General features: G+C 51.0%; 2 protein-coding genes across 5 annotated transcripts in view; both read left to right on the top strand.

The window, feature by feature from the left end:
* Gemin7 (gem nuclear organelle associated protein 7) lies at positions 1 to 4,166 on the top strand. Of its 2 annotated transcripts, none has more exons than XM_038339351.1 (2): positions 1 to 149; positions 3,489 to 4,166. In XM_038339351.1, the coding sequence occupies exon 2, from the start codon at positions 3,497 to 3,499 to the stop codon at positions 3,896 to 3,898; it is 402 nt and encodes a 133-aa protein (XP_038195279.1). In that variant the 5' UTR covers positions 1 to 149; positions 3,489 to 3,496; the 3' UTR covers positions 3,899 to 4,166. The 2 variants fall into 2 exon arrangements, with proteins under 2 accessions (XP_038195279.1, XP_038195280.1); XM_038339352.1 differs by having other exon boundaries at positions 149 to 207.
* A 2,742-nt stretch (positions 4,167 to 6,908) lies between these two features.
* Positions 6,909 to 23,062, top strand: part of Ppp1r37 (protein phosphatase 1 regulatory subunit 37) — a 37,183-nt gene continuing 21,029 nt past the window's right edge. Inside the window, exon 1 of one of the 3 annotated variants that reach the window (XM_038338638.2) lies at positions 6,909 to 7,508. In XM_038338638.2, coding sequence (XP_038194566.1) covers positions 7,295 to 7,508 — 214 coding nt within the window. In that variant the 5' untranslated portion in view covers positions 6,909 to 7,294. Of the gene's footprint in view, positions 7,509 to 7,721; positions 7,771 to 23,062 lie in introns of those variants that run through there. The other 2 variants (XM_038338636.2, XM_038338637.2) reach the window with 2 other exon arrangements.

Here is a 23,062-nt window from a genome sequence, read left to right as displayed (position 1 = left end):
CGGAACTCAGGCGCGTGGAGCTTGGTGCCCACCCGGACCGGTTGGCTACTGCGCTAGCGGAACCCAGGCGGTCCGGGCTGGGTGCCTGCCGGGACCTGTGCTGCGGCGGCGGCGCGGGCGGAAGTGCGGCGCCTTCAGCGAAGACCTGGGTGAGTACGCAAAGGCCTTGAGCCTGTCAGCCGCCCGCGGTGCAGCTGCCCAGAGGAGGTGACCTAAAGGGGGGGACTGTGCTTGGACGCTGGGCGGGGTGGGAGGTGGCTACCCTGGGGCTGGAGGACACGCTTAGAATTAGAAAGGGAGGATTGAGGGCGGCTGGAGGGAATTTAAAGGAAGATGACCTGCCCACGGGCGCCTGGGAGAGAACAGATCCGCCCTCCGGCTGCTTATTCTCTGAAATGGCCCAGTTTATCGAATTTGCGCGGCGGCGGGAGTGGACAGTTATCTTCTGGTGTGAGAGAACAAATAAATACGTGCCTCCTCGCCTGGAAGCTCAGCCAATTACTATCCTGATAACGCTAGGTGGACCTAATGCCCTCCAAGCAGACCCATTCCTCTTTAACTTTCTCTTCTTTCTTCTCCTTCTTCTCCTTCTTCTCCTTCTTCTCCTTCTTCTCCTTCTTCTCCTTCTTCTCCTTCTTCTCCTTCTGTCTCCTTCTTCTTCTTCTTCTTCTTCTTCTTCTTCTTCTTCTTCTTCTTCTTCTTCTCCTTCTCCTCCTCCTCCTCCTCTTCCTCCTCCTCCTCCTTCTCCTCCTCCTCCTTCTCCTCTTCCTCCTCTTCCTCCTCTTCTTCCTCCTCCTCTTCTCTTCCTCTTCCTCTTCTTCCTCTTCTCTTCGTCCTCTTCTTTTTTTTTTTTTTTTTTTTTTTTTTTTTTTTTTTTTTTTTTTTAAATAGGAGGCAGAACAGTAGCCCCTGGCTTGTCTTGAACTCACAGTGTGAACCAAGATAATTGAATTTTCCATCCTGTCTTCACCTGCCAAGTGCTGGGATTACAGGCCTGCTCTACCACAATTTATGCTAAACTATTGATGGAACTCGTTTAATGCTTGCTGCACAAGTCCTCTACCACTTGAGCTATACCTCCACCCTTCACCGTCCCCATTCCCTGTCCCCTTCCCATGTAATTCAGGCTGCTTGTAGAACTCTCCACTACCAAAGGCTGGCCTTGGTCTGAGGTGTTCCCTGTCTCCATTGCTCAAGTTCTGGGGTTATAGGTGTTGGCCACTAGGCCTAGCTCTGCTCGCCTTGAGACCCCAAAGAAAGACCTGTGAACTGCTGCCTCTTCACTGACCAAAGTCATGGGACGGATTAGTCAGGCACTGGGACTAATGGATGGGTTTGGATTTTAACCTCTGGGCAGGACATCCAGGATCTCTGGATCAAGGACTCTGAGGTCAGGCCACAGGGAAGGTGGGTACTTCTAGGTGTCCTTACTAGACACTAGCACATATTCCTTACTTCTCTCAAGCCTTTTTTATTGCCCTTTTTCCCCCTTTTTGTTTTTTGGTTTTTTTTTTTTTTTTTTTTTTGTTTTTTGAGACAGGGTTTCTCTGTGTAACAGTCCTGACTGTTCTCGAATTCACAGAAATCTCTGCCTCCCAAGTGCTGGGATCAAAGGTGCCGCAATCAAAGGTGTGCACCACCACCTGGCTGTTGCTGTTTTGTTTTTCTTTTTTTTCTCTAAGAGTGGAAACATGGTAGGGGTTCCAGTTCTTTTGTGTGTTTGACACAGGATGTCTTGTAACCCAAGCTGATCTACAAATTGTTTTGTAGACCTTGAACTTTTCATCTTCACCAGAGTTTGGTGTTTATATGGTAATGGGATGGAATTCAAGGCCTCCTGTATATTAGGCAAGCACTGGGCACCAATTGAGCAATATTCGTAGCTTTAAAAAAATTATTTATTTCATATGCATTGGTATTTTTGCCTGCATGTGAGTCTGTGTAATGGTACCAGATCCCCTGGTACTGGAGTTACAGACAGTTGTGAGCTGCCATGTGGGTGCTAGGAACTGAACTCAGGTCCTCTGAAAGAACAGCCAGTGCTCTCCACCCCACCCCCACCCTCGGAGACAGGTTTTCTCTGTGTATTCCTGGCTGTCCTGGAAACCACTCTGTAGACCAGACTGGTCTGGAACTCACAGACAGTTCTACCTGCCTCTGCCTCCCAAGTCCCGGGACTAAAGTTGTGCACCACCACTACTGGGCAATATTCTTATCTTAAGTCAGTTTTTGTTTCTCTCTCTCTCTCTCTCTCCCTCTCCCTCTCCCTCTCCCTCTCTCTCTCTCCCTCCCTCCCTCCCTCCCTCCCTCTCTCTATCTCTCTCTCTCTTCTTTTTTTTTGTTCTTTCAAGACAGGGTTTTTTTTTTTTTTTCTGTAGCTTTGGAGCCTGTCCTGGAACTAGCTCTTGTAGACCAGGCTGGCCTCGAACTCACAGAGATCCGCCTGCCTCCAGTTTTTGTTTCTTAAATCAAGTCCCACCTTGTGTCCAGAACCTTCAGGGCCCAGGCTGTTAACAGAACCGGCTGAGGAGAAAGCGCTTGCTCCAGCAGTCTTTCTCTGACCTCTGACAGCCTGGTCCTAGCAAAGGAACAGCTAGCCTTGTTCCTGTAGCAAGGTGGCTCAGTGCGCATAGAAGCACTCACCACCAAGCTGACAGCCGTCATGTGGTCCTCTTCCTGGGACTCACACAGTGGAGTGACTCCTGCGACCTCTCCTCTGACCTCACCTTCACATGTGCACCGTGACACACCCACAAAACCCAAGACACTGCAAACACTAAAAAAAAAAAAAAAAATTTGACAGTCTCTTTAAACCCAGGCTGCTTTCATACATTAGTTGCAGTTCCTCTGGACCATTCTGGATGTGGCTACCAGGCCTGAGTGAGGCTAGATTGGAGAGGCTGTATCTCAGAGGGGCTGGGACTCTTCTTAATGACTTATCCCCGGAATCATAGAAAGCTGTGATACAGGTAGACAGGAGGAGACGGGGATGCATGCAGTTAGTAGAGAGCTTGCCTCTCACGCAGGAAGCTTTAACTACCATCCCTAGCATGCCCGCTGTAAACTGAATGTGGTAAAGCAAACCTGTAATCCTAGCCTGTGGAGGTCAAGGCATTAGGGTCAAAAGTTTAAGGTTATCCTGGGCTACAGGAAGTTAAGACCAGTGTGGCGTATGGACCCTCTCTCACAAAGAAAAAAAAGGCCAAAAAAAAAAAAAAAAAAAAAAAAAGGTAAAAGAGCCCCATCTGGTGTCACAAACCTGCTGAGCACCTAAGAGGCAGGCAGGGTGCCTGTATATTCAGGGTCAGTCTGAGCTACGTAGCAAGGATACTGTGTCCAAAACCATCTAACAACAGACAAAATTCCCTACCTGGGGTGGGTCGGGGGTTGGTACAGGTTTTAAACAGTAGAGCTGTGGTGTGGAGGTGAAACACTAGTCTGTTCTATTGGAGCTGTGTTGCCTTAACCCCTTCTATGTTCTTCCTTAGCCAGGGCCATGCAGACCCCGATGCCCATTCCTATGCCAGTGCCAGTGCTGCGCCTCCCTCGGGGCCCCGATGGCTTTAGCCGAGGCTTTGTCCCTGATGGACGCAGGACCCTCCTGAGGCCAAAAGTTCCAGAAGTTGGAGGAGAAGGTCTTATTCAAGACCCCCCAGAATTGCAGGAACAGCGAGCCAGAGCCGCTCTCCGAGAGCGCTACCTCCGCAGCCTCCTAGCCATGGTGGGGCACCCTGTGAGCTTCACGCTGCATGAAGGTGTGCATGTGACTGCTCAGTTTGGAGCCACAGACCTGGATGTAGCCAACTTCTACGTGTCCCAGCTGCAGACTCCCATAGGCGTGCAGGCAGAAGCCCTGCTTCGATGTAGTGACATCATTTCCTATTCCTTCAAGCTGTAAACACGGGTGTCTCCCTGGTAGGCCTTGCCACAGTAGCCCCGGTCTCCAGCTGTTCTTGGGCTCTCCGCATCTTCCCGGACTTCCACATCCAGCTCCAAGGAACTCTGGCTTCACTGCAAACAGACACCTGGTGCTGCATGCTGATAATCCCAGCTCTCAAGAGGCTGTGGTGGGAAGATTGGAAATTCAAGGCCAGTTCATGCTGCATTGGGAGATGACTATGTACATTCTAGATCTCATTTATTAAAAGTATCATTCTACCTCAGAACACTGAACTTCACAGCAATAGGGCCCCGAGGCTAGTCCCTAAGGCCAGGGTGGGTGTGGGAGGTGGGCTCTAAGAGCAGCTGAGGTGGGTGGGCACTTGAAGAACTCTGAAGCTGCTTCTCCATCTCCCCTCCTGCCTAAGAAACCATCATCCAAGGAACTCTGGCACTTGTTTCTTTCTTTCTCTATTTTATTTTTGGTTTTTCGTGACAGGGTTTCTCTGTAACAGCCCTACCTGTCCTGGAACTATGTAGAGCAGGCTTGCCTTCAACTCAGAGATCTGCCTGCCTCTGCCTCCTGAGTGCTGAGATTAAAGGCATGAGCCACCACTGCCTGGCTCTTGTTTCTTTTTAAAATTTTATTAATATATGTGTGTGGGTGTTATGCTTACATGGGTGTCTGTGTATTACATGCATGCAATGCCGGCCGAGGCCAGAAGAGGGGCCCAGTTCAGTGGAGCTGGAGTTAGAGACAGTTGAGAGCCACTGTTTGGAAACTCTGATAGCAGCCAGTGCTCTTAATTGCTGAGCTATCTTCCCACCCCACCCCCAAGCTTTTTTAAAGACTGGATCTGGCTGTGTAGTCCGGGCTGGCTTATAATGCACAATCCTCCTGTCTCCTTCCAAGTGCTGGGATTTCGAGTCAGGCTACCTTGATTTTCTGTTTATCCTTTAGTTGTGTCCCATGGAGGACAGTCCCATATTTAACATTTTTTTGTTTAAAAATTTTAAAACTTAAGTGTTATGTCTGTACTCCATGAGTATAGGTGCTTGTAGAGGTCAGATGAGGGTGTCTAGTCAGCAGGAGCTGGGGTTATAGGTGTGTGTGAGTTGCTAGACATGGGTGCTGAGGCCTGAATTCAGCTTCTCTGGAACAGCATAGCAAGTGCTCTTAACTGCTGAGCTGCTTTTTCTGGAGTAGTATTTAAAAGTTAGGAGGCAGAGGCAGGTAGATCTCTGTGAGTTTGAGGCCAGCCTGTCTACAGATTGAGTTCCAGGACAGTCAGAGCTGTTACCCAGAGAAACCCTGTCTCAACACAACCCCTCCCCCCATGTAGTAACAGCCACAGTTGCTGCCAAAAAAACCAACAAAAGGTAGGGTAAAACCTGTGGGGGCTCAGCCATGATGGTGAGGGATCCAGCTGAAAGGAGATGCACTGCTCCTGGTCTCCTCAAACGGTCGACGTTCTCTGAACAAGAGATCGGCAAGGGTGGCCCTTTACCACAAAGAAGCCTTCCCTTCCCTCACAAGGTTGTGTCTCTCAGGCTCCTGGCCCAGGGCGATGTGGTCTGCTGCAGTCAGCAGCAGTTTTGGTTTCCCACAGCAAGGGACCGCAGTGGTGGTGGTGTTCACATGCTTCTGCGTGATAGTGCTGCACATTCGCCAGTTAGCATGAAGCTTCACCCTTCCTCGGTGTGTTCGCCTGCTGGTGAGGCAATCTGTGTCATCCGTTTCAGTTTCTTGTCACTAGAAATCTTTCAGTAGATGGTATTCAAAAGCAGTCCCTAGCTGGGCATACGGACGTGCCCGCAATCCCAGCACTTGAGATGGGGAGGGGTGTAGAAGTAAGAGGAGCAGGGGTTAAGGACAGTCTTTCCTGCATAGCGAGTCTGAGGATAACCTGGGTTAGGTGAGAAGCTGGCAACAAACAAAACCCAGTTCATGCCTTTTAGTTTAAGTTCAAGTAAATGAAGAATACATTAATTGTAGGGGCTTTTGGTACTTCTAAGTCACCAAAGTGGAGGCACCCACAACTGAACAGGAAAGCCTCAGCCGCCACCCCTCAGTTCACAGCGACGCTTCCTGTTAGTGTCTGCCTAGCTCTCTAATAGTCTTGGCAATGCCGTGCTCGCCCCCTCCCTGAATCCCCTTCTTGGGTTTCAGTCTCACGAGCCCGGGCCTTGTTTGTCAAGAGCTTGGAAGGCGGAGCGAAAGTACTGAGACGAATCCTGAGCTATGGTATCATTCCTTGGAGGTGTGGCTTCGGCTTGCTCAGGTTTGGGTCGGCTGACTTACCTCTTCGGAATGTCTTCCAATTTTGTTTTGTTTTAATCAGGTTCATGAATACCCCCACAGACGCGTGTTCTCATATTGTAATTTACATGTGATACGAGTCTGACGAGACAGTGAAATTAAAGTCTGCAAATGGAAAGCAAGGGGACAGAGATCCCGTCCGTCAGCTTCTGTCACTTGTGCGTGCTCATCTTATAGTACGCAGCTTTCATGGCCTTTCAATGTCCCCAGCCCTTTACCCAGCTCCCAACATTGGCTGCCCCGCCAGGGACTCACTCTCGAGCGCCTGCTGCTCTGGCCCCGAGCTCTCAACCTCCTGCTTCAGCCTCTCCAAAGCCAGGATTACAGGCGTGCCGCTACCATGCTCAGAAGGTGGTTGGGTTTTTTTTTAAATCAATGTTTCTGATTCTTATTTATATTTTCAATTTTTCTTTATTTCTTACGGTCGTGCGTGTGAAGATCAGAGGACAATTTTGTGGAGGCAGTTCTTTCCTTCCACATTTACGTGGGTTTTGGGTATCGAACTCAGATGGCATTAACAGCTGACAGCCCTTTTGCAGGCCCCGGTGATACGATTTCTATCTAATTCATTCCCGAATTACTTGTGCTCCTGACGAATGTACGACAGCCTGAGTGTTGACAGCTAGGTTGAAAGCAGGGTGTCTGAGACTCGCGCGTGCGCGCTGCTCCGGGAGACGGCGTCCACTTGGCCCCGCCCCTGGTGTTCTGCAGTTCTGCCTCTGCAGATTCGTCGCTCACGTTTCTCTTTCCCGTGGATCCTACTGCTCTTTGTTTCTATCGTCGTGTCTCTCTCTTAACGACCCTTTCAGAACAAAAGCTTGAATCTGTGTTGTGCTTTTCTCGGTACGCAGCGGGTGCCTCGGACTGTAACGAAAGTGTGGCCGCGGACGAGCAGGTACCCGCAGAGCTAGGCAGAGGCGCGTTGGTGCTCCCGGCGGCGGCGGCGGCGACGACGACGACTACGACAGGAGCGGACGGAGGCGGCGCCTGAGGCAGCGGCTAAGCCCATGCCCCGGAACGGCGGGCGGACCCGGAGAGACGAGTCCGGGGCCCGGGGCATGTCCCCGGGGCCCCCGTGAGGAGGAGGCGGCGGCGATGGAGATCCCGCCGCAGGAGGCTCCGCCCGGGCCGGGCGCGGACGCCGACGCGGACGCCGACGCCGAGGAGGCCTCAGCCGAAGCCGGGTCTCCTAGCGCGGTCTCGCCCCCGGCCGATGGGCGTCTCAAGGCTGCAGCCAAACGCGTCACGTTTCCGTCGGACGAGGACATCGTGTCCGGAGCGGTGGAGCCCAAAGACCCCTGGAGACACGGTAGCTACGGCGAGGGTCGCTTGCGGGGACGAACCGAGGGACGGGTGGGACCGCACAGCGCTTACCGGCACGGAGGTGGCGCACGGAGACAGCGGTTAGAGCTGGGGGCGGGGAGGGCTTGGAGGGAGAGTTGGGAAGATGCACGGGACTGGGTTCTCAAACCCTGACCATCTGGGACTTTGGGAGGCTGGCAGCCAGCCTTTGAGTTCAGAGTACGTCCAGGGATAGATGAAGAGAGCCGGTCCACAGAATTGGGGAAAAGGTAAGTGTCTGGGGCCGCGGGGTGGCGAGAGTGAAGCTGCTGGTCTGCATACCTCCAGCGAGGCAAAGGGTGGCTTTGGCCATTGCTGACCTGGCACTGGATTGCGTAGGGAAGTAAACTCTTGGACTGGGAAAAGAGGGTCAGAGGCAGTAGGCAGGAAAGCATAAGATGTGGTGTCCAGTTTGCGGGTGGCGAGGAATTCCACAGCAAAGTTCAGTAGCAGAAGAACGTGGAGCCCGGCTTTTGGCAGGGTATTTCTGGGGAAGGACTTAAAGATTTTACCTACTCGGGCTTCTCTGTCATCAGCAGGTAAAAGCCAGGTGGCTTGTTTTGGGGAGGTAGGAAGATCTGTAGGTCTGGTGTCTTGGAAGTGGTCAGTGGGGGTGGTGGAACCGAACGGGCACTTCAAGGAGTGCATCAGCTTCAATGGCCAGGGCAGGTGAAAGGTTCCTGGGGAGATGGACACAGGTGAACCCCATTTCTGTGCTGAAGAATTCTGTTTTGCTGGGGTGGAGCCAGTGAACCGAGGGCATCCACTGGTCGTGTTCTTTAGAAGCCAACCTGCGTGTCCGGGAACAGACAGATAGTACTGCCAGGCTGTGGGCAGCAGAGTGGGCAGCTGGTGGCTTTGATGTGTGTGGGGGTGGGGAACTGGATTGCAGGAAATGGTACACTGAGAGCCCGCCATAAATGCCAGTTTGACTAGTAATTATCAAAGAGACCAAAGTTAATTTAGCCTCGGCCTGGGGAGCCAGCCAGGGGCCGGGTGGTCTGTTTTGGGTTCTGAACTTCTGGGAACCAGTGCGGAGGACCGGGAGAGTCATCTGCTCCCTGGCAGCAGCCTGGTAACCAGTGTGGAGAGGTCAGAGCAGGAAGGGGAGAGGTGGAGCAGTGTGGCCATTCAGAAGTGGGTAGGAAGCCTGGTGTGGCTGTCTGCAGCTGTGAACCCAGAGAAGGCTGAGGCTGGAGGGTGGTGCCTTTTAGGAGGGTCTGGGCTGCATGGTGAAACCCTGTTTCACTATAAGAAAGCAAAAGGAAAAAAAGAAAGGAAGGAGAGACAGCTGGATTGAATTCTGTCTTCCCATTTATGCTCTGCAACTGCAGAGTGTTTACTTAGCTCCCGTGAGTGGCAGGAGTTTACTGGAAACTAAGTGAAGTTACACGTGAACAAGTGCCTGGTGAGGTTGAGCCCTCCTAAATCTGTGATAATTGCCAAGGCAGTCTCGGGGCCTGGAGAGAGGTTGCTCATTTAATGGGGCCAAAATGGGCTGTGTCTAGGTCTTGCAGGATGAGGGTTCAGATGGTGGGCTTGGAGGTGAGGGCACTTAGAGAGTTGGGCATACTTCTGGGCAAAGTTTCTGACCCAGTTTTCCTGAAAAGGCAAAGCCTTTCATTACTTTTTGGATTAAATTTAATTTTTTTGAGACTGTCTTATAGCACAGGATCACTTTCAACTTCTGACCCCCCCCTTGCCTCCATATCCTGAATGATTGGATTACAGGTATGTGCTAACACTTATTTTATGCAGGGCTAGGGATGGAGCCCAGGGCTTTCTTAATGCTAGGCAAACACTCTATCATAGAGCCACACTTGCAGCCTGTTTTTTTTTTTTTTTTTTTTTTTTGCTTGTTTTGTTTTTGAGATGGGATAGAATTTGATAGTCCAGGCTGGCCTTAAATGCATGACAGTCCACCTGCATCAGTCTCTGTCTCCAAGTTCTAGGATGACAGACACGACCCACCATGCCCTGCAAGGTTTGTCGGTTGTGAAAGCTGTTTTCTCCTCCTTCCTCTGTCTCCGAATGGAGGTGCTAATTTTTTAGTTGTAACCATTAAATAACTCTTGTAAATACCTTTCCCTGAAAGCAGCTAATTGGATCGCTACTAGTAAGGGTGACAGGTACAAGTGATGATGACTCCCAGGCCAGGAGGCTGCCATTCCCCCAGCCTTTCAGAGTGACAGCAGGAACTACTCAGGTCTCACTTTTGGAGGAGAGGGTAGAGAGACAGCCTTGACTGCTGGCTGGGAATAAGCTTGAAGACTTGGTGTCCATAGGGGCAGGAATGTGAAGGTGGCCAGTTTGGACAGAGCCATCAGCCACCAGGTGCCCAGGGGTATAGCAGAGTTGTCCATTGCCTGGGAAGTATGGGGAAGGGGAAGCTCAATTGGCTCAGAAGGTTAGTGAGAGCCCAGTTGCGAGATAGGGGTGTCTGAGGGATTGGTCTGACCTGGATCGGGGCAGTGGATAGTGAGTTACAGTTGGTCTCTGAGCCCTGTATAGCATGGGGGTATATAATTTATGACCTCAGACAGTTCCCGAGTGACAGTCATTGGAATGTCTGAATTGAGGGACTGAGTTGTCTCAAATCCACTCTTCACAGGGAGACATATGGAAGAACTGACTGAGCCTGGGGGTGTTGGGAAGTAAAGGGAGCCTGGGGCAGGGGAGCAGCTCTGAAGGAGTCTGCCAACACCAGCTCCCATTTAGCCTAATTCAAGGGGTGGGAGCGGGGTGTGTGTGTGTTAGCTGGAGTAGGATAGGGTGCCTGGGGCTCTAGGTGCCTGTCTGAGGGCCAGAGCCCCTCAAGCATTGGAGGGACCTGAGGTTACGGGCCCCTTGATGTGAGGTGATCTAAGGACCCAACTGTTTCCTTGTCAGACCAGGGCCATTGGTGATCTATTATCTGTTTTCTCCTTGGTGCTCCCAAAAGGAATGGGAACTGGTTTTGACCTTTTAGTTCCACTTTCCTGGTCCCCACCTGGAGCCTGGTAGCAGTGTGACCAGCCTGAGAGGGAGGTTTGTGGGACCCTGGCAGAGCGTGAGTGTGTGCTGTGCCTGTGCACGACTTCCTCTCTAAAGCAGGGCAGTGGGCTTTGCCCTGTAGTTGGCTGGGATGTCTGGGAGGATGGGATGACCATGACTTGGGAGCTGGAGCCAGATGTGGGGGTGGGAAGTGAGACTTGGGGAATAGGGAGGTGGTGGAAGTCGTGAGCAGAAGAGGCATGTTGGCATGTGGGTACTGAGAGAGGGAGGGAGCTAGCCAAGTCTCCTCTGAAGAGAGGCAACCCTTGGGTTCTAGCTCTTCCCAGGAATGAGTAGCCTTTCTAGACCAAATCACGAGCAAGGCCTCGGCAGCCACTGCTGGATTCTGGGCTTTGAAGGCTTGTGAGAGGGACTTGTGATCTAAGCACATGATGCCGTTCCCCACCCTGCAGTTCCGACAGTGGCATCTGGCCAACTTTCACTCAGTCCTGGTGCTGCCCACTAGGAGATTTCTAGTGAAGTTCCATGTGACCATCTGTAGCCACCTGGGCTCTAGGGGAGAGGCTGGTGAGGGCCGTGGCTGTGCTGAGAACAGCTATACTGTTTGTTCTCTCTGCCCTTTACTCCTGGAACTGGTTTGGCAGGTAGAAGCCATGTGACAGCAGCACATGGGGAGTAGGGCAGGGAGGTCCATTGGGCCATGGGCTGGATCTCTGTGTGTAGAGTACTGCTGTGGGACCCAGGGCCACAGCACAGGGGCCACAATCTACGCTACTACTCTTGCTCCATCCTTGCCCTGCCCACAGTGTGCCTTTCAGCCCTGATACTCTTCAAGTCCTCCACTGCTTGCCAGCCCCTCCCCCGCACTGTCCTTCAGGCTCACTCCTCAAGATCGATGCCCCTACTTTGGGGTAGGTCTTGGCCTCCAGGTCCAGCCTTGTCTGTGGGCAAGTTACCCAGTCTCTGAGTAAGTTCAGTCGAGAGTGTGGGGAACAGAGCGGGAACATTGCTGGCCTGTGCACAAGCCTGCTGAGGACTTTGGGCCAGTCGCTGCTCCCATCACATGCTTCGTGGTGCCACTCTCTGACCTGTGGGCCCAGGTGCACCCAGCTTCTCAGACCTTCAGTTCTTTTTTCATTTGTTTTGTTTTGTTTTCCAAGACAGATTTTGTCTGTGTAACAACCCAGGCTAGCCTGGAGCGCACAGAGATCCTCCTGCTTCTGCCTCCCGGGATTAAAGGTGTGCGCCGCTACAGCCCAGCCCTAACCTCAGTTCTTGATTCGTATTCCTGTGCTGCCTCACTTCAAAGATGAAGCATGTCGTTGCTGATTGCAGTCTGGTTCTAAGTACAAATGTGGGAGGTCATCAGGGTTTTAGATCTGATAGGTGGCACTTGGGAGGAAGCTCTGGAGCAGTTAATCCAGTTTGTGCCAGGACAGAGCTCTTCCTCCAAGGTGCCAGGCAGGTATTGGCAACACTCCTGAACCCCACTGAAGCACTCAGAGCTGGCACTGGACACAGTCCCTGAACAGATATTGCCTCCAGGGCATTGCTCCAAAAGGATTAGGATCTGGAAGCCACAGGCCTGGGCTGGACCTGCTGCATGCTTCAGGGGCTTGGTTTTGCACAACAGACATTACCAGGCTGTTCTGACCTCCGTTTGGCTCTCCTGTGCTCATGCCTTTCTAAGCAGACTGCAGGCTAGCAGGGTGACCTTGGTTGGCCTGCAAGTGCACAGCAAGGTGAGCGCTGACATGTCTAACACAGGTGACCGCAAGAACTCAGGTGATGGCAGCAACCTTCTGCAGTAGAGCATGGGGCTAGGGCTGCAGTGTCTGCTTTCTGGGTGACTTCAGTACTCACAGGTCCCTGCTCTCCATGACTGGGGGCTCACCATGTGTTAACTCTATTTAAGTCACACAGCAACTCCAGTGGATAGGCATGTGGCCATGAGAACTAGAGCACTGAGAAGTGGAGTGACTTACCTGTCTTCGTCACACAGTTCCAAGAAGGGGCTGTCTGGGACACAGACCCACGGGACCAGCTACTAGAGCCTATATTTGTGGCCCTTGTACTGTCTGCAGGACCAAAGGCAAGTGCATTTAGGCCAGCAGTCAGTGTCACTTCATCTAAACAGAGGTGACAGTCATGGCCTTGCAGGACTGTAGCCAGAATAAGAAACAGTAAAGGGCCTTGACTTTTGGCACTCAATGGGAAACTGGCTCCTGGGTGACTTAAAAGTCCCTTGAGGGTTGGGCTACTGCTCTGCCTCTGGTAGTGACTTGTCCCTACCCTTGGCCCTTAGGACACACTTTTATAGTGCTGATGCATATTCTTTTTTTTTTTTTTTGGTTTTTCGAGACAGGGTTTCTCTGCAGCTTTTTTAGAGCCTGTCCTGGAACTAGCTCTTGTAGACCAGGCTGGCCTCGAACTCACAGAGATCCGCCTGCCTCTGCCTCCCGAGTGCTGGGATTAAAGGCGTGCGCCACCACCGCCCGGCCTGATGCATATTCTTGTTGCATAAGTGACTCAGTGGCAGTCACCCCTGCTTGGTCCATTCAAGTGCTACATGCTAGGGAAAAGATGACGGGAGATCACAGAGTGACCAGTAGATGCTTAGGCTGGGTGCTGAGGCCTGGAGTGGGGGGATGGGATGGGATGGGACAGGACTGGGACATTTGGTAAGAAGTCCTCAGAGTCAGCTTGGTATGGAACAGCTGCAGGTGTGTGGGGACTAATGACACAGCCAGCCAGCCAGACATGCACAAGGGCAGGAAAACTGGGACGCCACAGATGACGCTGAGCAAGGCTGCGGAAACACCCTAGTATACAGGAGATGAGGGCTGCAGGGGTTGGTTTGATTGGGGGGTATGTGTGTGTGTGTTTATATATGCAAATTATTATTGTTTTTGTTTTGCTTGAGACAGGGTTTCTCTGTGTAGGCCTGGCTGTCCTGGAACTCGCTTTGTAGGCCAAGCTGGCCTCGAACTCACACTGCCTCTGTCTCCCAAGAGCTGGGATTAAAGGTGTGTGCAACCACATCCAGCCAGGTTAGTTTTTAAAGAATTTTGACTGGCTGGCCTGCAACTCTATGTAGATCAGACAGTCATCAAAATTCATAGATCAACCTGCCTCTGTCTTTTCAGTGCTGGGGCTAAGGGGGTGCAGTGCTGCACCTGCCCTCTGTGTTTGAGGCATGCTCTCACACTGTAGCCCAGGCCAAGCTGAGGCTCACTGTGAACCTTCTGCTTCATTCTTCAGCGCTGTGTGCAGGAGCCACCACGCCTGGGGTTTTGTGTTTCTTATTGAGCCCAGGGCCTCTTGAATGCTAGGAATGTACTCCTCTTCTAGGTCGCCTCCTCAGGCAACAATAATTGACTCTGATCTGAGCCATTGCTGGTGATTTGTTGTACCTGTGTGGTGATTAGTGCATGTCCACCTCCCACTTTCACGTCCAAGATCCCTGTGACTTTCCCGTCTCATCCATCCCTTCATTTTTAACCTCCAGTACAGCCCACTGAAGCCTGGGGACTCTTGTTCTAGGATATACCACCCTCTGACCTCTTCAAGTAACTCCACAGTCTCCTCAGGTATCTTAGCATCCTGCGCAATAGTGATATCTTATCACTCGTTAAATCCAGAAATTCTTTTTTTCTTTTTTTGTTTCTCAAGACAGGGCTTCTCCATGCAACAACTCTGACTATTCTGGAACTTGTTTTGTAGACCAGGGTGGCCTCGAACTCACAGAGATCTGCTTTCCTCTGCCTCTCAGAACAAGTGTTGGGGTTAAAGGCGTGGGGCACTGCCGCTTAGCCAGAAAAGTTCTGGCTCAAGGGTCTCTGGTAAGAAAATATGGAGCTTGAGGGGGCCTCCTTTTACATCTTTTTAAAAAATGTTTATTTATTATGTATACAGTGATCTGTCTACGTGTATGCCTGCAGGCCAGAAGAGGGTATTTGGTTTTGAGTCACCATGTGGTTGCTGGGACCTCTGGAAGAGCAGCCAGTGCTCTTAACTGCTGAGCCATCTCTCCAGCCCTTCCTTTTGCATCTTAAGAGTGTCTGTAGCAGCAGAAGTAGCATGGGACCCAATGGCCATCAGCCTGTTGTGGTCAGGGCGTGTGCGCTTCTTCCCTCAGGAGCTGATTTGTTTGTGGGCTGAGGATGATGCTGATCTGTACTAAAAACAAACAAGCATGCTGTAGGGACTGCTGTGGCTCTGGTGCTGAAAGTGAAGTGACAGTCTTGGCAGCCTTCTCTTGCTATAAGGAAAACAGGTGCAGTCTGCCTGAGGGTGACTCCTCCACACCTAGGCTGCATGACCTTGGACAGGTACTCTTGTGCCTTTGTTTCCCTGGTTGGCAGATAGTCTTGGAGGTTTTTGTTTTATTTTGTTTTTTGTTTGTTTCAAGACAGGGTTTCTCTGTGTAACAGTCGTGGCTGTCCTGGAACTCACTTTGTAGATCAGGCTGGCCTCGAATTCACAGAGATCTGCCTGCCTCTGCCTCCCAAGTGCTGGGATTAAAAGCGAGTCTTGGAGTTTTCTGTCAAGCTGTTTTGACTTTGGGAAGGGGAAGTATGCAGCTGGGCACAGCTCACCTATGCTGTGGGTGTCCTCTTTGAGGTGGCTCACGGTGCCTTTAGATGCTACTGTAGGTTCAGGTCTGTCCTCTGAGGGCTGCGTCTGTGTAGGCAGTGGGTGTGCAGAGCCCCTGGTTCCAGGAAGGAGCTCGAGGCTGGGTGCCAGAGTCCTTAGAGAGATGTACAGGACTTGGCTGTGTCCCCACATTGGGAAAGCTCCTTGAAGGCCAGGTTCCTCCAAGCTTCTAGCCCTGCATAGTTCCTGGCCTCCATCATGGGCAGGGCTGGGTGGTGATGGTGGTGCACAGTCAGCCTCACACATTGTCTTCACCTCCTTTCCTTTTCTCTGGGCAGCTGCAGGAGCTGTTGCCTGAAGCTGGGGGTGGCAGTTGGGAAGTGTCTCTGCCACTGCTAGCTGTGCTCATGTGACTGGCCCAGCATCCTCTCCCTTCCCAGCAAGAGCTTGCAGGCTGGTGATTCAAGCAAGGCCATGGCCTCCCAACTTGGTGTGGGTGGGTGGGCCCACCTGCAAACTTCAACTTCAGACCTGAGGTCTCAGACCTGTGGCCATCTCACACCCACTCCTCCCTTCTTCCTTTCAGTCTCAGAGGCTGCGGCTGCCAGCAGTGCAGTCATAGGGCTCCTGTCTGGGCTGCCTTCCCCTTCCCTGTGCTATGCAGAGGACCATTGGGGCTGGTTCCCTAGAGAGGAGAAGGGAGGAGCTAGGGAAGTGGAGTTGCCAGAAGATGCAGGCAAGCCTCCAAAGCACGGGCCAGTTTTTCCTTGGAGGGGTGGTGATGGTGGTGATTGGGGAGCAAGGGGGACACTCAAGGCTCCCTTTTGCTCATCCCCTACCAGGTTTTGGCTCTGTGTTACTGACATAGGTCATCTTCACAGTAGCAGGAAGGGGGTAGAGACTCAACTGGGGTGCCAGGGCCACATAGGCCTCAGGGGAGGGGCTGGCTCTTCGGGAGAACTCTGACACTTTGCCCTGTCAAGGGCAAAGTCTCCAGAGTTACAGGATGAAGCCCACATAGATGCCCAGCCTCCAGCCCCAGACTGAGATGCCCCTTATGGTTTTCCTGCTCATCCTCCCCAGTTGGCCCAGATGGCAGGCACCACTCCAGACAGAGCCCTAATCTCCCCTGGTAGCTATGATACCTCCTCACGTTGGTTTTTGTTTGGGTCCATTCTCCCCCACTCGGCCAGAAGCTACCAGGGGACTCGTACCTGTTCTTCTGGCTTTTGGAAGGAGCCATAGTCCTAAACCTGGGAAAACCAAAGGATTTGGGACAGTGTATCTGTTGGTACTTTGGAGCACATAAGCTCAGAACAGGGCTGGAGGGGGTTGATCAGGCCCTCACTCCCTGCTTGTCCCCTCTTCCCCCATTTATGCATGTGTTTATTTAGTGTTTTCCAGACCGGGTCTCGCTGTATCCCAGTCTGGCCTCGAACTTTTGTCTGTCTGTCTATCTATCTATCTATCTATCTGTCTATCTATCTATCTATCTATCTATCTATCTATCTATTTTGGTTTTTTTTTTAAATATTTATTTATTATGTATACAATATTCTGTGTCTGTGTGTATGTCTGCAGGCCAGAAGAGGGCACCAGACCTCATTACAGATGGTTGTGAGCCACCACGTGGTTGCTGGGAATTGAACTCAGGACCTTTGGAAGAGCAGGCAATGCTCTTAACCGCTGAGCCATCTCTCCAGCCCTATTTTGGGTTTTTTGAGACAGTATTTCTCTGTGTAGCCCTGGCTATCCTGGAACTCACTTTGTATACCAGGCTGACATCGAACTCACGAACTCAAGTGCTGGTATTAAAGGTGTGCTCCACCACCTCCCAGCTGACCTTGAAATTTTTCTTCCTGCCTGAACTGTGCCAGGATTGTAGGTGTCCTTCTAAGTATCAATTTCTTTTTAAGGTAGAGTTCTGTAGTCCTGGGTGACCTCAAACTTTAATAAGTAACTGAGGATGGCTTTGAACTCCTGTTCCTCTTGTCCTTGTCCCTCAAGTGACGGAATTACAGCCTGGTAAACCATTCTTGGTCCTTCTGTTCCTTTTTAAACAGTAACTGTGTGGCCCAGGTTGGCCTGGAACTCAATTTCCTCTTGCCTTAGGCTCCCAAGCGCTGGCACTCAAAGTGTGCGCCTGGAGGTGGACTTTGTCCATGCCTTTGTCAGACTTCCTGCATGCAGAGTAGAAGCAAGTTATGCTCCCAGCATGCACTCTAGAGGTCTTGAAAAGCAGCCTGGGGGCTGGTGGGGTGGCTCAGCAGTAAGAGCACTGGTTGCCTTTTCAGAGGACTTGGGTTCGAGGACTCCTAGCACCCACATGACAGCTCACAACTGCCTGTAACTCAGTTCCAGGGAATCTGACACTGTCTCACCAATGTACATAAAATTAAGTAAATTATTGAATAAAAAAAGAAAAAGAAGCCGGGCGGTGGTGGCGCACGCCTTTAATCCCAGCACTCGGGAGGCAGAGGCAGGCAGATCTCTGTGAGTTCGAGGCCAGCCTGGTCTACAAGAGCTAGTTCCAGGACAGGCTCTAAAAAAGTTGCAGAGAAACCCTGTCTCGAAAAACAAAAAAAAAAAAAAAAAAAAGAAAAAGAAAACACCTATTACTCCCTTTATCTCAGATCACACTTTGATCCACTACTCAAGGTCTAGGATGACTTGTCTCTGCTTCCCTTCCTGGCTACCACTGGACTCACCTGACCCTGTACCACCAGCTTGCTTTTAAGGCTTTAACGTATAGGAGTGCCCCACATTGCATCTGTCTGGATTGGTAGTCCTGTGCACACAGCTCCTGTGGCTCTTTGTGGATCTGCTTATGTGCTCTCCTACCTGAGACTGTGTCAGACAGAAGGCCAGAGTACATCTTCTCTGATACTACTGTTCCTCCAAAGTCCACACCACATGGCACCATGTGTGGCTTTAGCCAGAACTTGATAGGATATTGTGGGAAGGAAGTGGTGCATGGTGCTGATCTCAGTGGCCTCAGGAACAGCAGGACGGGTCAAGAAAAGACTGTAGACAGGTTACCCAGCCTTCCTCTGGCATCTCACCATGCTTCTAGGAATGCGGTTTAGAACTGAGGTGCCAAGAAACAGGCCGTCTGTTCTTAATTTGCCCTGTGTTGGAGGTCAGGGTGCTGGCCACTGCAGCAAGGTGGTGTTCAAGGCCCTTTGCCAGTATGTGGTTCCAGTCCTTCCCTGGGAGGAGATTCTGGGAACTCCACCTTGGTTGGTCCACCTGTAGGGCAGAGATCCAACTCTCGCTGCCCTCCAGCATCACTCAGGGCAGCAGCTGCCCAGCTCCAGCCTTTTCCTCTCCTGTAAGTCCCTCTGCAATCTGCTGGCTCCCCTGCGTACACAGCCCCAGAGCCAGAGCTGAGGTCTGACACTGCTCCACCAAAGACCCAGTTTTCACCTCCCCAGGAGTAAACCTGTGGGCAACTAGGCAGCCTAGATAGAACTGCTTGAGGAATGGCTACACAGTCTTCCAGCCCCTGCCAAGTGACCTCGCCCTGGCAGTGTATGAAGGACAATAACTCTTGAAGCTGTCTGTCCTGATTGTGGTTCTGCCCTGGGGCAAGATATGGGACCTCACTGTGTTCTGTCCTGTTCTGTTCTGTTAAGAGTCTCTTAGCTACCAGGCCGTGGTGGCACATGCCAGGCCGTGGTGGCACATGCCTTTAATCCCAGCACTCAAGAGGCAAAGACAGGCGGATCTCTGTGAGTTCAAGGCCAGCCTGGTCTACAAGAGCTAGTTCCAGGACAGACTCCTAAGCTACAGAGAAACCCTGTCTCGAAAAACCAAAACAACAACAACAACAACAACAACAAAAAGTCTCTTAGCCAAGGTTGACCTCATTAAGTGAATCCATCTTCCTCTGCCTCCTGTACTGGGATTACAAGTGTATGCCATGGCTCCCGGTTTCACTGTGCTCTTGATTAGTGTTTTTTGATGATTCATGAGCTTTGTGTATGCTTTTTTAGATGCTTGACCATCTTCAGTGGAGAAATTTGTGCTTTTTACATTTTTGCCCATTTATAAGTTGTGTTGTTTGTCTTTGTATATATTTGGGTACCAGTTATTGTGAGGCGGGTGTTGTTGTCTTCTTGCTGTCTGTCCAGGTTCTCTGTATGTATTCGGGTACCGGTTATTGTGAGGTGGGTGTTGTTTCCTCCCAGCATCTCTGGATAGCAGCCAGCCACACAGAGATGCAGATGACACTGCTGGTCTGTGGCAGGAAAAGTTCAAAACTGCTCCTTCTCGTGGTATCTTCCATTTTGAATTTTTTTACACCTTGAGGCAGGCTCTTATTATGCAGCCCTGGTTGTAGAATGTGTTGGCCTCAAAGTCAAAGAAATCTCCCTGCCTCTTTCTCATGATTTCTTGAATTGAAAGCATGTCCCATGAGGGCAACCTTCTCTTCCCATTTTTAAAAAAGCATGGCTGAAAGGCCCAACATGATAGCACATGCCTGTGATCCCCACTTTTGGGAGTGGAGATAGGAGGATCAAGGCCAGCCTGGGCTAAGTGAGCTCTGACTCAAAACTTAGGAGTCAACCGGATGTGGTGGTTTATTCCTGTCATTCCAGCATTCAGGAGGCTGAGGCAGGGTGATTGCCACAGTTTAAAAACAACCTGGTTTACTGAACTTGACCCCTCCCTCCCCCCAAAAAACAAAAAGCATGCTTTAAAATCCATCGTGGGCTGTGGTAACTCACCCAGCTGTTTCCGCTTCCTCATTATTGAGCCAATATCTTCCCATTTTAAGCCACAGAAACAACCAATGCTGATTGTCCCTAAATCTTCCTGCACCTCCTGAATGGCCTTCTCACAAGATCAAAGGGTGGGAGCATTTGAAGCCCTGGGTTCAGTTTGTGTTTGTGGACTGAGGCTTGAGCTGGCCCAGGCTTTATAGTCATGGTCACCAAAGTAAGCAGAGTATGCTGAACTCCTGGGGCCGTTTTCAGTGAGTGAGTGAATGCTGACTGCATTGGGGTGTCTTGGGGGAGGGTTGGGTTTGTTTTTGGATTGAGAGTCTCACTCTGTAGCCTAGGCTGGCCTTGAACTCTCTGAAATCCTGCCTCAGCCCCCTGACCAGTTGACACCAGCATCTCTTGTGACCAGCAGCTTTGTTTAGGAACTAAAAGATACCAATACCCACTCACTTATTACTGATGAGGTGAATGGACAGAGGTGAACAAATCAGGTCTGTCCATCAGGAAGTCACTGTTAGGACAGTCACAAAAATTCCAAATCATGACAAATCATATGACAATACGAGGAAGCCTGGTGACACAGGCCGGTAGTCCCAGCTACTTGGAAGGCTGAGACAAAAGAATCATGAGTTCAGCACCTCCTGGGGCTGCAGAGTGAGTTCCAGGTCACCCTGAACACCTCCACCAGAGCCTATCTCAAAACTATGGGATGGGGCTAGACAGAGGGACACACGCCTTTGATCCCTTCACTCAGGAGGCAGAGGCAGGCAGATCTCAAGGCCAGCCTGGTGTACATAGTGGGTTGCAGACAGTCAGGGCTACATAATAAGACCCTGTCTCAAAAAACATAACAAATAGGCTGGCCTTGTGATGTGGTACTTGCCTGGCCTCAGACTCAGCATCAGATGCTTTAAGAAAGTTACAGGAAATGGGTAACACAGATGTAGAGTTAAGTGATTACTGAAGATCCCTTAAGAAGAGGAATGAATAGTTAGGGACTGGAGAGATGGCTCAACAGTTAGCACCTTTTCCAGCTGGACCTGGGTTTGATACCTAGCACCCACATTGTTCTGCTCACAATTGCCTGTAACTCCAGTTCCAGGGGGATTTGGTGCCCTCTTCTGACCTCTTTGGTCTCCTGCACATATGCGGGACATAAATCACAACATATACATTCACTTTTTTAAAAAGATTTATTTATTTATTATGTATACAACAATCTGCCTCCATGTATGCCTGCAGGCCAGACGAGGGTGCCAGATCTCATTACAGATGATTGTGAGCCACCATGTGGTTGCTGGGAATTGAACTCCGGTCCTCTGGAAGAGCAGTCAGTGCTCTTAACCGCTGAGCCATCTCTCCAGCCCGAGACAGGATTTCTCTGTACAAAATTTTGTTTTAAGTTTTCAGCATGACCTGGAGAGATGGCTCAGTAGTTAAGAGCACATACTGCTCTTCTAGAGGACGTGCCTTAAACTCCCAGCATACATATCAGACAGCTTAGAAGGGTTTCAACATCCAACTCTGGGGGTCTGAAGTCTCTGCCCGTTAAGGCACATGCAGTTATGTGGAACCCATGTACCAAAATTACAAGCACACAGAATTTAAACAGTAAGTCTGTTTTAAAGTGATTTAGCAGTAGCCGTTTGTCTGTCTGAGGTGAGCTGAAAGGGGTCTCTAAAGGGCCCTCTGTCTTTCTTGTTGGTAATGAGATAATGGCGGTCTCCTGAGGTGCACTGGCTAGGATCTAGGGCTGCTAAGAAATGCAGGGTCGTGAAAGCTGCACAAGGGAGTGAGATGTGACCACTGCACAGGTCCTGAGGGTGTTGGTTTGTAGCTGGGCAGGAGTGAGGTCACACACGGGATGCTTAGGCCTCAGCTTGTTTCTTTTTGAGATATTGCTATGTAAAGAAGTGCCAGCTTTGCATGGTGACTCGTGTTGGAGTTGTTTTCTTTTCAGTGTTTATAATGGTATTAGTACAGTGTGTGTGTGCATGTGTGTATGATGTGGGGGCACACGCCATGGTACACATCAGACACTTTGTGGCATCTCTATACTTTCATTCCACTATTAGCTGGGCCTGGGACCGAATTCCAATTGTCAGGCTTGCCTGACAGGCACCTTTATCGAGCCACCTTCCTGGCATGTGCCACCACATGCTATGTTGGAATTCTTGACTCTCAGCTGTCAAGTGACCTCACTCAGGCTCCAGCATGAGGGGCTCCTTTTCCTTCCCATGCCTCCATTTTCCTGTCTTTCTATGCTGCCTCAGGCCCACCTGCCTTTTCTTCAGCTGGACTTAGCAGGGCACCTGCTCCCTCCTGGGCCCCTGAGACACCAACCTCTGCCCTCTGGTGGCATGCTGCCATACCCAACATTTGGGATTTGTGTGTGCATGCACGCACGCACTGTGTTTGTGGAGCCTGAAGTTGACTCACTGAGTCAATCTCACTGACTCCAGCTAGTTCAGATGCCAGCTGGCACCAGGGATGTCCATCTCTGCTTCCTGAGTAAAGGATTACAAGTACCCATCACATGTGTGCGGTTCTGTGTGAGTGCCATGATTCAGATTCTGGTCCTAATGCTTGTGAGGCGAGCTATATCCAGCTTACCCCCAGCTTTTTAACATTAGTCTAGGTCCTCATGCTTGCCAGCAAGCCTTTTACTGACTGAGCTGCTTCTCCAGCCCTGCTCCCACTCAGACTTCGCATAAGTACATTAGTAGCTGACATGGCTGTGAGCTGTGTGCAGCTTGTGGCTCAGCCCTCTGTGTAGCAGCCAGTTCTAGGCATTCACATGTGTAGGGGGTGTGATGTTTTTGCCCCATTTTGCAGATGAAGGAAGGTTGCAGGTCATCCTGTCTCTCTAGGCAACTGAGCCCTCCAGAGCCTATTACAGTTTTACTTCCTGAGGCAGTGCATCTACTTTGCTCATGGGCAAACTGAGGGATAGTTCCAATTCCAGGTCTGAATGGATGAGCCGCCCTGGGCTGCAGCCTCTTCCTTATATTTGCATCCCTAGCCCTGCCCACAACTCCCTAATGTGAACCCTTGGGAAGCCAGCTCCCACCATCTGCTCTGCAGAGTAGTCTTTGGTCCTGCTACTCTTCTCTCCCTGGTGGTCACCACTTGCCTATCTCCATGTTGTCCTCTGTATCCCCTCAGCTACCCAGCCCTGGGTAAATATTTAAGGGTAAGCAGTGGG

This window comes from Arvicola amphibius, chromosome 8 (assembly GCF_903992535.2).
Source record: "Arvicola amphibius chromosome 8, mArvAmp1.2, whole genome shotgun sequence".
NCBI lineage: Eukaryota > Metazoa > Chordata > Mammalia > Rodentia > Cricetidae > Arvicola > Arvicola amphibius.
The sequence above is the reverse complement of the archived record's forward strand: the minus strand, read 5'-3'. Positions and strand labels throughout refer to the sequence as shown.

What these genes read in the sequence shown, in the direction of transcription:
- Gemin7 (XM_038339351.1), top strand. Translation starts at nt 3,497, where the DNA reads ATGCAGACCCCGATGCCCATTCCTATGCCAGTGCCAGTGCTGCGCCTC.